We start from the raw sequence: 9,469 nt of genomic DNA on the forward strand, positions 1-9,469 counted from the left end.
ATGTACTTGTTGAGTGCCAGCACCTGGTCGCATGTGCTGCTGCGGCTGGGTCAGAAAACCAGCACGCACAGTTGGTATCGCATCCTCGAAGATTGGTGACATTACGGGTCATTCGCATCCTCTTCAGGAGTTTGTACACCATACTAAGCAGAGATATGGGGCGGACGTTATTTGGATTTGTGGTTGATATTCCAGGCTTCGGAATGGCAACGACCATTTTTTCGGAATTTTGCCTGAAGCCATTATGTCCTAAAATATTCTGGCCAGCCAACGGCATCCTTTTTGGCCAAAGTGTTTCAGGAACTCCGGACGAATCCCCATCTAACACTGCGGCCTTTCCTGATCTGGTGGCGTTTATGGCGTCATTGACCTCTTCTTTCAGTGAAAGGAGCAGGGACTTGCTTTGTCCACTCCAGCATGGTTGATATTAGACCTGGTGACCCTGTGAGATTTGTGAGCAGGCCGTTTTCAGCACAAGTTTGGTTCAAAACGTGTCGTAGTTTTCTGGCTTTGGTGGGCTCCGGGAGATGGTGCCGCTCGATGTCTTCAGTAAAAGATTCCCAAGTTGGCTTTTCTTAAATTATATTGTGGCACAAGCGGTGGACGTGATACAAAACCGGCATGTGCCGACCATTCAGGGAACTTGTCCACAACCATTCTGGAAGCGCAAGTGATTCACCCGAACTGGCACACGACACAGAGCTTAGGGTCAGAGGTCAGGGTTTGAATCCTTCCTCCAATGTGCAGAGTGGAAGGTGCCTCGATCTTTTGCGTCGAGCAGGAGGCACTGGTCACCAGTTGCTGCCCAGTCGATGATGGCCTATTGCTCTCCACAGGTTTCATCGGGTGCATAGCCGCAGGCCGTATAGACTCTCACTCATAGACTCACTCACTCATAGACTTCGTAACGATTCGATAATAGTTGCGGGGTTTATGGGGAGTGAGATTCCTTGGGGAGGGATATAATACACCAAGCAGGTTGCTGTTTTGACACACTTTATAAATGCTACTTTCATGCACACTTATAGACAGAACCCCACAAGGATTGTGTAGCCCGCGTGACCAGCCACCGCATGCCTTAACAGCTTTTGTTCGGCCGGATCGAGGGGGCTAAACGGGCGCGGCACAGGCTAGAGAAGAGATGGAGTGATGTGTTACAGGAGGACGTGGAGCTGAGTGGACTTGCCGATGACTGGTACCAGCGGTGTCAAGATCAGCCTCTGTGGAGGAGGCTCGTGAAGGACGCTACTGGGCAGTTGGAGGCAGTCGCCCTCCAACAACAACGGAGGGCGGAGGAGCGACGCTCACAACAACGAGCGGAGCACCGGGTGGCTAAAGCACAGCAAGCTGGCACAGTCGGGGACACAAGTGGTGCATCAGTCAGTCATCTCAGTCAGTCGACCCGTGGCATCTGGGTCTGCCCTGTGATCTCCTGCCGGCGGGCATTCGCTTCAAGGTGCACATGGCCTGGCACAAGCGTCGTGGTGACGTCACCGCCACTTAGTGGCGAATGGCGGTAGTTGTTGTTGGCTGAGTGACGTCATCCCTCCCCCTCCCCTGTTAACTTGGGAGGGAAACCCCCCCATTCCCCCATACCCCTCCCCCTTCATTGAGATCAGTGACGTCACAATCCCGTCAAGTGTTCAATTATGGCGGGAAACCTCTCCCCATTGAATTTGCTCGACGAGTTTAGTGTCGGGATGGACGATTAATCGATTTCAAGTCGAAATCGCAATTTGAAACAATACGATTAGTAAATCGCAAAGGCTGCAATTGTTTTAGCGCTTTGAAAAGTTCTATTACTTTCTTATTGGAATGTGTTATACCTTTATTTATTGAACTTAACAATTGTTCTATGTTCGATCGTTCTATTTCAATTAAAACATTTGAATAAATGCATGTTGGAAGCAATCCACATCTTTTAAGTTCTCATCCTTGCATTAAAATATATAGAGTGGTTAATATTTTGATGGTACTATGTTTTAAATCTATTACATCGTGAATCTTGAACTGAAATTTAATCGCAAATCAAATCGCAATGTCAGAAAAATCGCAATTAGACGTCACCCCCAAACTGCCCCCTCCCCCCCCCCCTTTGAAATTTTGGCGGGAAACCTCCCCCCATTGACTTTACTGGCGAGTTTAGTGACGTCAACCCCTAACCCATTGGTATTTGGCGGGAAACCTCCCAAATTGACTTTGCTGATGACATTAGTGACGTCACCCTTCCATCCCTGCTAATTTGGGGGGGGGGGGGGGGACACCGCCATTGACTTTGCTGGCGAGATTAGTGACGTCACCCCCAACCCCCAACATTACATTTTGGCGGGACACTTCTTCCCATTGACTTTGCTCGCGAGATTGGTGACGTCAACCCCCGACCCCTCCTCACCCCCATAACCCCCGTCCCCCCGCTGACTTTGGTAGAGTTTAATGACGTCACCCCCCACTGTCCCCTCCAACCCCCACCCCTCCACCCCCGAAACTTCTTCCCATTGGCTTAGCTAACGATATTAGTGACGTCACCCCAAACCCCGCCCCTGTTAAATTGGGAGCCACGTGCGTTTCGCGTGTGGTGAATTCCCGGTGAGGATAATTTTCTTGCTTTTTTTACTTTTCCTCGCAATATAAAAGAAATACACGTTTAAACAACAATAATAACGACAGTAACAAGGACGACGACGGGAGCGATTGCGTTGTGTTTATTTTGGTGGGAAAGATAATCGACTCCGTCGCTACAACAATGGTAAGGCAAACAACATACTGCGTATCAACGATAACAATTTATATTATGTGGGTCTTTCGATAAAGCCACGGAGATAGAAAAATAATATGACGATTGCTTGTGTTGCGATCGAAACGTCGTGATATTTTTTTTATAATGTTTCTATCTACGTGGCTTTCACCGCAAGACCCAAAGAATATGAATTCCTGCAGTCACGAAAGTCAAAGCAACATTTAACTTATGGTTAAACTTGAAGTAAAACAAACTTGTTTTGCGTGTTTATTCAATGGCGTTTAAACTAAGCCACCCACCCACTAACCCACCCACTATAACCCACTCGCCTACCCACTCACCTACCTACTCACCCACTCACTCATCCACTCACTCATCCACCCACTCATCTACCCACTCACTCACCTACCCACCCACTCACCTATCCACCCACTCACCTATCCACCCACCCACCTATCCACCCACCCACTCACCCACCCACTCACCGTTGAATCAACGCGACCACCACGTGACCTCCCACCCTACCTCCACTCCCCTCAGGAGACGCGAGGCAGAGTGGAGCACGCGCTGCAGAACCGGTACGAGGGGCGGGGCTGGGGGTGGTGATGGGAGGGGCTGGGGGGAATAAGGGGAGGGGGTTGAGGGGGGAGGGGCTGAGGGGGGAGGGGCTGAGAGGGGAGGGGGCTGAGAGGGGAGGGGCTGAGAGGGGAGGGGCTGAGGGGGCTGAGGGGGGAGGGGCTGAGAGGGGAGGGGCTTGCGAAAGAATCGATTCGTGTGTCGTGAATTGTTACAGGGGGAATATCTCCCTCACCACGTCTCTCTCCCTCACGAACTCACCACGTCTCCCTCACGAACTCACCACGTCTCTCACCACCTCACCACGTCTCTCCCTCACCACCCCCACCACCACTAAGATGGACTCTGTGGTTCATGAAGAATGGGAAGGCTCGCCCATGGCACCTCAACCTGAGACCCATCATCAGCTTCAAATCCGTGGAGATGTTCTGGAGGTGATGGGGGTGGTGATGGGGGTGGTGATGGGGGTAATGGTGGTGGTGATAGAGGTGATGGTGGTGGTGTTGATGATGGTTACAACGGTGGTGATGGGGGGATTGATAGAGTGTCTGGTTGAGTGAGTGAGTGGCTGGGTGAGTGAGTGAGTGGCTGGGTGAGTGAGTGGCTGGCTGGGTGAGTGAGTGGCTGGCTGGGTGAGTGAGTGGCTGGCTGGCTGGGTTAGTGAGTGGGTGAGTGAGTGGCTGGGTGAGTGAGTGAGTGGCTGGGTGAGTGAGTGAGTGGCTGGCTGGGTGAGTGAGTGGCTGGCTGGGTGAGTGAGTGGCTGGCTGGGTTAGTGAGTGGGTGAGTGAGTGGCTGGGTGAGTGGCTGGGTGAGTGGCTGGGTGGGTGAGTGAGTGTCTGGTTGAGTGAGTGAGTGGCTGGGTGAGTGAGTGAGTGGCTGGCTGGCTGGGTGAGTGAGTGGCTGGCTCGCTGGGTGAGTGAGTGGGTGAGTGACTGGGTGGGTGGGTGAGTGACTGGGTGGGTGAGTGAGTGGCTGGGTGAGTGAGTGAGTGGCTGGGTGAGTGAGTGGGTGAGTGGCTGGGTGGCTAAGTGGCTGGGTGAGTGAATCTCTCTCTCCCCCCGTAGTCTCTACAACCACATCCAGCCAGCCAGCCGTCTCATAGCCGGCAGTGACTACGCAATGTTCAAGGTGACTCAGTCAATCACTCATCCAGTCACCGCCCGACTCAACCACCCACTCACCCAACCACTCACCAACTCACCCACCCACTCACTCGTCCACCCACCCACTTTCACCCAACCACTCACCCACCCTCTCACCCACTCACTCACCCACTCACCCACTCACTGACCCACCCACTCACCCCACCCACCCACTCACTGACTCATTTCACCCACTCACTCACCGACCCACTCACCCACCCACTCACCCACCCACCCACTCACCCACCCACCCACCCACCCACTCACCCACCCACCCATTCACCCACCCACCCACCCACTCACCCACCCACTCACTCACCCACTCATTCACTCACCCACTCACCCAGTTACTCACCCACCCACCCGCTGTGTTGTCTAGGAGGGGGTGACTCCAATGTGGGAAGACCCTGCGAACCTAGCTGGTGGACGATGGTTGATCTCACTCACAAAGCAGCAGCGCTACCTGGACCTGGATGCCCTGTGGCTGGAGACGGTGAGGAGTAGTTGTGGTGGTGAGCAGACGCTCACCCGGCCACTCACTCAGCCAGCCACTCACTCACTCACCCACTCAGCCACTCAGTCACTCAACCACCCAGTCACTCAGCCACTCACTCACTCGGCCACTCACCCACAAACACAATCACCCACTCAGCCACTCGCTCACTCAGCCACCCACTCACCCGGCCACTCACCCACTCAGCCACTCACCAAGCCACTCGCTCACTCAGCCGGCAACTCACCCACTCAGCCACTCACCGACTCTCAGCCACCTACTCTTAGCCATTCGCTCACAAAGCCGGCCACTAACCCACTCAGCCATTCGCTCACTCAGTCACCTGCTCACTCGGCCACCCGCTCACTCGGCCACCCACTCACTCGGCCACTTGCCCACTCATCCACTCACTCTCCCACTCACTCACCCACCACAGCTGCTGATGCTGGTTGGTGAGGCGCTCACCCCGTACGGTGAGCAGGTGTGTGGTGCCGTGGTGAGCGTGAGACGCAAGGGAGACCGCATCGCCCTGTGGACCTCCAACGCTGACAGCAGCGATGCCGTCATCACCATCGGGTGAGCGAGACGCTCACCTACTCACAAACTCACCTACTCACTCACCAACTCACCCACCTACTCACCCACCTCAGCCACCTACACACTCACCTACTCACTCACCCACTCACTCACCTACCCACTCATCTACTCACCCGCTCACTCACTCACCAACTAACCCACCTACTCACCCACCTACTCACCCACCTACTCACTCACCCACTCACTCACCAACTCACTCACCAACTCAGCCACTCATTCACTCACCTACTCATTCACCCACTCGCTCGCTCACCCACATGCTCGCTCACCTACTCGCTCAGTAACGCACTAACCCAGCCACTCACTTAGCCACTCACTCATCTACCTACTCTCACTTTCCCACTCACTCTGGCTGTGTCTTTGTCTCATCTCTCTGGCCGTGTCTCTCTGACCGTGTCTTTGTCTCTGTGTCTCTCTGACGGTGTCTGTCTGCGTCTCTCTCTCTATCTGTCTGCATCTCTCTGTCTGTGTCTCTGTCTCTCAATGTCTCTGTCTCACTCACTGTGTGTCTCTGTCTATCTAGGCGTGTGTACAAGCGCAGGCTGGGCTTGCCTGCCGACACGCTCATCGCTTACCAGGCACACGGAGACAGCATGGTGAAGAGCGGACAGCCTTCGGCGGACAGTGCCCGGCAGACATCGGCGTGGTCGGACAGGGAGAGAGCAGGGGGCGGAGAGACAGCGGCACCAGCTGGAGGAGACACGGGGTGGTGAGACACGGGGAGAGTGAGACGCGAGGAGAGAGGGACACGGGGAGAGAGACACGGGGTGGTGAGACACGGGGAGAGTGAGACGCGAGGAGAGAGGGACACGTGGAGAGAGAGACACGGGGAGAGAGACACGGGGAGAGAGACACGAGGAGAGAGGGACACGGGGAGAGAGAGAGACACGGGGAGAGAGACACGGGGAGAGAGAGACACGGGGAGACAGACACGGGGAGAGAGGGACACGGGGAGAGAGGGACACGGGGAGAGAGGGACACGGGGAGAGAGGGACACGGGGAGAGAGGGACACGGGGAGAGAGGGACACGGGGAGAGAGGGACACGGGGAGAGAGAGACACGGGGAGAGAGAGACACGGGGAGAGAGGGACACGGGGAGAGAGGGACACGGGGAGAGAGGGACACGGGGAGAGAGGGACACGGGGAGAGAGGGACACGGGGAGAGAGGGACACGGGGAGAGAGGGACACGGGGAGAGAGGGACACGGGGAGAGAGGGACACGGGGAGAGAGGGACACGGGGAGAGAGGGACACGGGGAGAGAGGGACACGGGGAGAGAGGGACACGGGGAGAGAGGGACACGGGGAGAGAGGGACACGGGGAGAGAGGGACACGGGGAGAGAGGGACACGGGGAGAGAGGGACACGGGGAGAGAGGGACACGGGGAGAGAGGGACACGGGGAGAGAGGGACACGGGGAGAGAGAGACACGGGGAGAGAGACACGGGGGGGGCGAGGGTGAGACACGGGGGGGGGGGGGGGGGGGGGGAGACACAGGAAGAGAGACACGGGGGGGGGAGGGTGAGACACGGGGGGGGGGGTGAGACACAGGGAGAGAGACACGGGGGGGGGGAGGGTGAGACACAGGGAGAGAGACACGGGGGGGGGAGGGTGAGACACGGGGGGGGGGTGAGACACAGGGAGAGAGACACGGGGGGTGGGGAGGGTAAACACGGGGGGGGAGGGTGAGACACGGGGGGGGGTGAGACACAGGGAGAGAGACACGGGGGTGGGGAGGGTAAACACGGGGGGGGGGGGTGAGACACGGGAGGGTGAGACACGGGGGTGTGTGACACACGGGGGGGGTGAGACACGGGGAGTGATTTTCTGTGTTCACTAAAATAAATCTGCAGCCTCATGAGATGTGGTGCTGATCGTTATTTGAATGAGTGAGTTGGTGGGTGGGTGACTTGGTGGGTAGGTGATTTGGTGGGGGAGTGAGTGAGTTGGTGGGTGGTTGAGTGAGTGGGGGAGGAAGTGAGTTCGTGGGTGGCTGGGTGGGTGAGGTGGTGAGTGAGTGGGTGGGTGACTTGGTGGGTGGGTGACTTGGTGGGTAGGTGATTTGGTGAGGGAGTGAGTGAGTTGGTGGATGGTTGAGTGAGTGGGGGAGGAAGTGAGTTGGTGGGTGGCTGAGTGGGTAGGTGGGAGGGTGAGGTGGTGAGTGAGTTGGTGGGTGGGTGAGTTGGTGAGTGAGTTGGTGGGGGGCTGAGTGGGTGGGTGGGTGAATGAGCGGGTGAATGAATGTGTGAGTGACTGACTGTCTGCGTGGGTGACTCACGCTCAGCAAGTCCAGGCCGGCAGGGTTCAGCGTCTTGACGGAGCTGCCCAGGGTGCTGCCCATCCACTTGGGGATAGACGTCTGGAAGTTGGGCAGAGCCTCCACGGGGAGAGAGACAGGGAGAGAGGGACACGGGGAGAGAGAGATGGGCAGTGTTGAGTCTATGGGCAGTGTTAGTCTATGGGCAGTGTTGAGTTTGTGGGCAGTGTTGTTGTGGGCAGTGTTGAGTCTTTGGGCAGTGCTGAGTCTATGGTAATTCGACAGTACAGAGTCCAGAGTAGCTACGACCGTCTCACCGGAAGATGCGGGAGACACGGTACAGACTCCACAGTACAGAAACCACAGTACAGACTCCTGCACAGCGGCCTCCACGGCCACCGCTGCGGAGTGGCGGGGAGAGCCCAGCAGCACCTCGGGACGGGGGGGGGGCGCGGTACCACAGCGTCACCGCCTGGGGTGAGTGGCAGACAGATGGGGGGGGGTGGGACAGATGAGGATGAGACACCGACAGAGAGAGACAGAGACAGGCAGAGAGAGTGAGTGAGTGGCTGGGTGAGAGACAGACATAGAGATGGAAACAGAGATATGCAGAGAGACATAGTGAGTGGGTGGGTGAGTGCTACAGATAGAGAGACAGAGAGATACAACAGAAAGATAGAGCGAGGAACAGCGAGAGAGACAGACAGACACAGAATGGGTGAGTGAGTGGATGAGTGTGTGTCTTTTGTGAGTCTGTGTGTGTATGAGTCTGTGTGTGCGAGTCTGGGCAAGATCTGGGCAAAGTCCCATCGGTGAGCTGGGGGGGGGGTCAGACATTTGTGACGATGGGGGGGGGGGTGAGAAATGTGACGTCACATCAAAATGCGCAACTTTAAATGAATAAAGACAACACGTTCTACTTAGTTAAATAGACTTTTTATTAATTGTTTTCTCCTACAACATCAGAGTGCAGCGGCACATTAAATACGCACTACGATGACAATAGTTTAAAGCGACTTGAAGCATGTTTTATTTTTTGTGGGGGAGGGGGGGCAGAGCTTTGTGAAGTCATATTTGAGGGGGGGGGGGGTCTGACTTTTTGTGACGCTGTGTGACTGGGGGGGGGGGGCGTCCCCCTACGCATGAAAGCTGAAGGGGAGGCACTTGCAGCTATTGACATTCTCGTCGTTCTCGGCTTAGCGAGTCCACGCACTCCCAACCGAGTCGACGCTGCTCACCCCCAGCTCTTGAAGTTGTCTCTCCCCACTCCAGCAGTAGAGACAGGACCCACACCTCTCCGTTTCATTTATTAGGTGTAGCCCTGTGAGCCATTCGGCTCTTGAATCGGGTGCACACGCAACAAGCAAACACATGAACGAGAACAAGAAAATATCTTAAAGTGAATTTCGATTTAAAGCTTTCGTGACTGCAGGGATTCATCTTCTTGGTTCTTTCGGTAAAGTCACGTAGAAGGGAAATAATAAAATAATAAAAATAAAACAATAAAATACAATTCTCACGACGTTTCGGCCACAACGCAAGCAGCCGTCCTCAGGTGAAGAACAGGGCTGTCGGAAAGACAGCGTCCTAATGACAGCCCTGTTCTTCACCTGAGGACGGCTGCTTGCGTTGTGGCCGAAACGTCGTGAAAATTGTATTTTATTATGTT

The 9,469-nt window shown here is 55.6% G+C and overlaps 1 protein-coding gene across 1 annotated transcript; it reads left to right on the plus strand.

Moving 5' to 3' along the window:
• Positions 1 to 2,488: 2,488 nt before the first annotated feature.
• LOC144737782 (eukaryotic translation initiation factor 4E-1A-like) lies at positions 2,489 to 6,439 on the plus strand. Its single transcript, XM_078620646.1, has 7 exons — positions 2,489 to 2,746; positions 3,278 to 3,315; positions 3,652 to 3,747; positions 4,378 to 4,441; positions 4,835 to 4,948; positions 5,385 to 5,524; positions 6,069 to 6,439. Exons 1-7 carry the CDS (start codon positions 2,744 to 2,746, stop codon positions 6,256 to 6,258), a joined length of 645 nt encoding a protein of 214 aa, XP_078476772.1. The 5' UTR covers positions 2,489 to 2,743; the 3' UTR covers positions 6,259 to 6,439.
• The last annotated feature ends 3,030 nt before the right edge of the window (positions 6,440 to 9,469 follow it).

Source organism: Lampetra planeri, chromosome 74, assembly GCF_965212315.1.
Source record: "Lampetra planeri chromosome 74, kcLamPlan1.2.h2, whole genome shotgun sequence".
Taxonomy (NCBI): domain Eukaryota; kingdom Metazoa; phylum Chordata; class Hyperoartia; order Petromyzontiformes; family Petromyzontidae; genus Lampetra; species Lampetra planeri.

Coding starts and splice junctions, on each gene's coding strand:
- LOC144737782 (XM_078620646.1), top strand. Junction 3,316..3,651: donor GAGCACGCGCTGCAGAACCG/GTACGAGGGGCG, acceptor ACCACCACTAAG/ATGGACTCTGTGGTTCATGA. Junction 3,748..4,377: donor TCCGTGGAGATGTTCTGGAG/GTGATGGGGGTG, acceptor CTCCCCCCGTAG/TCTCTACAACCACATCCAGC.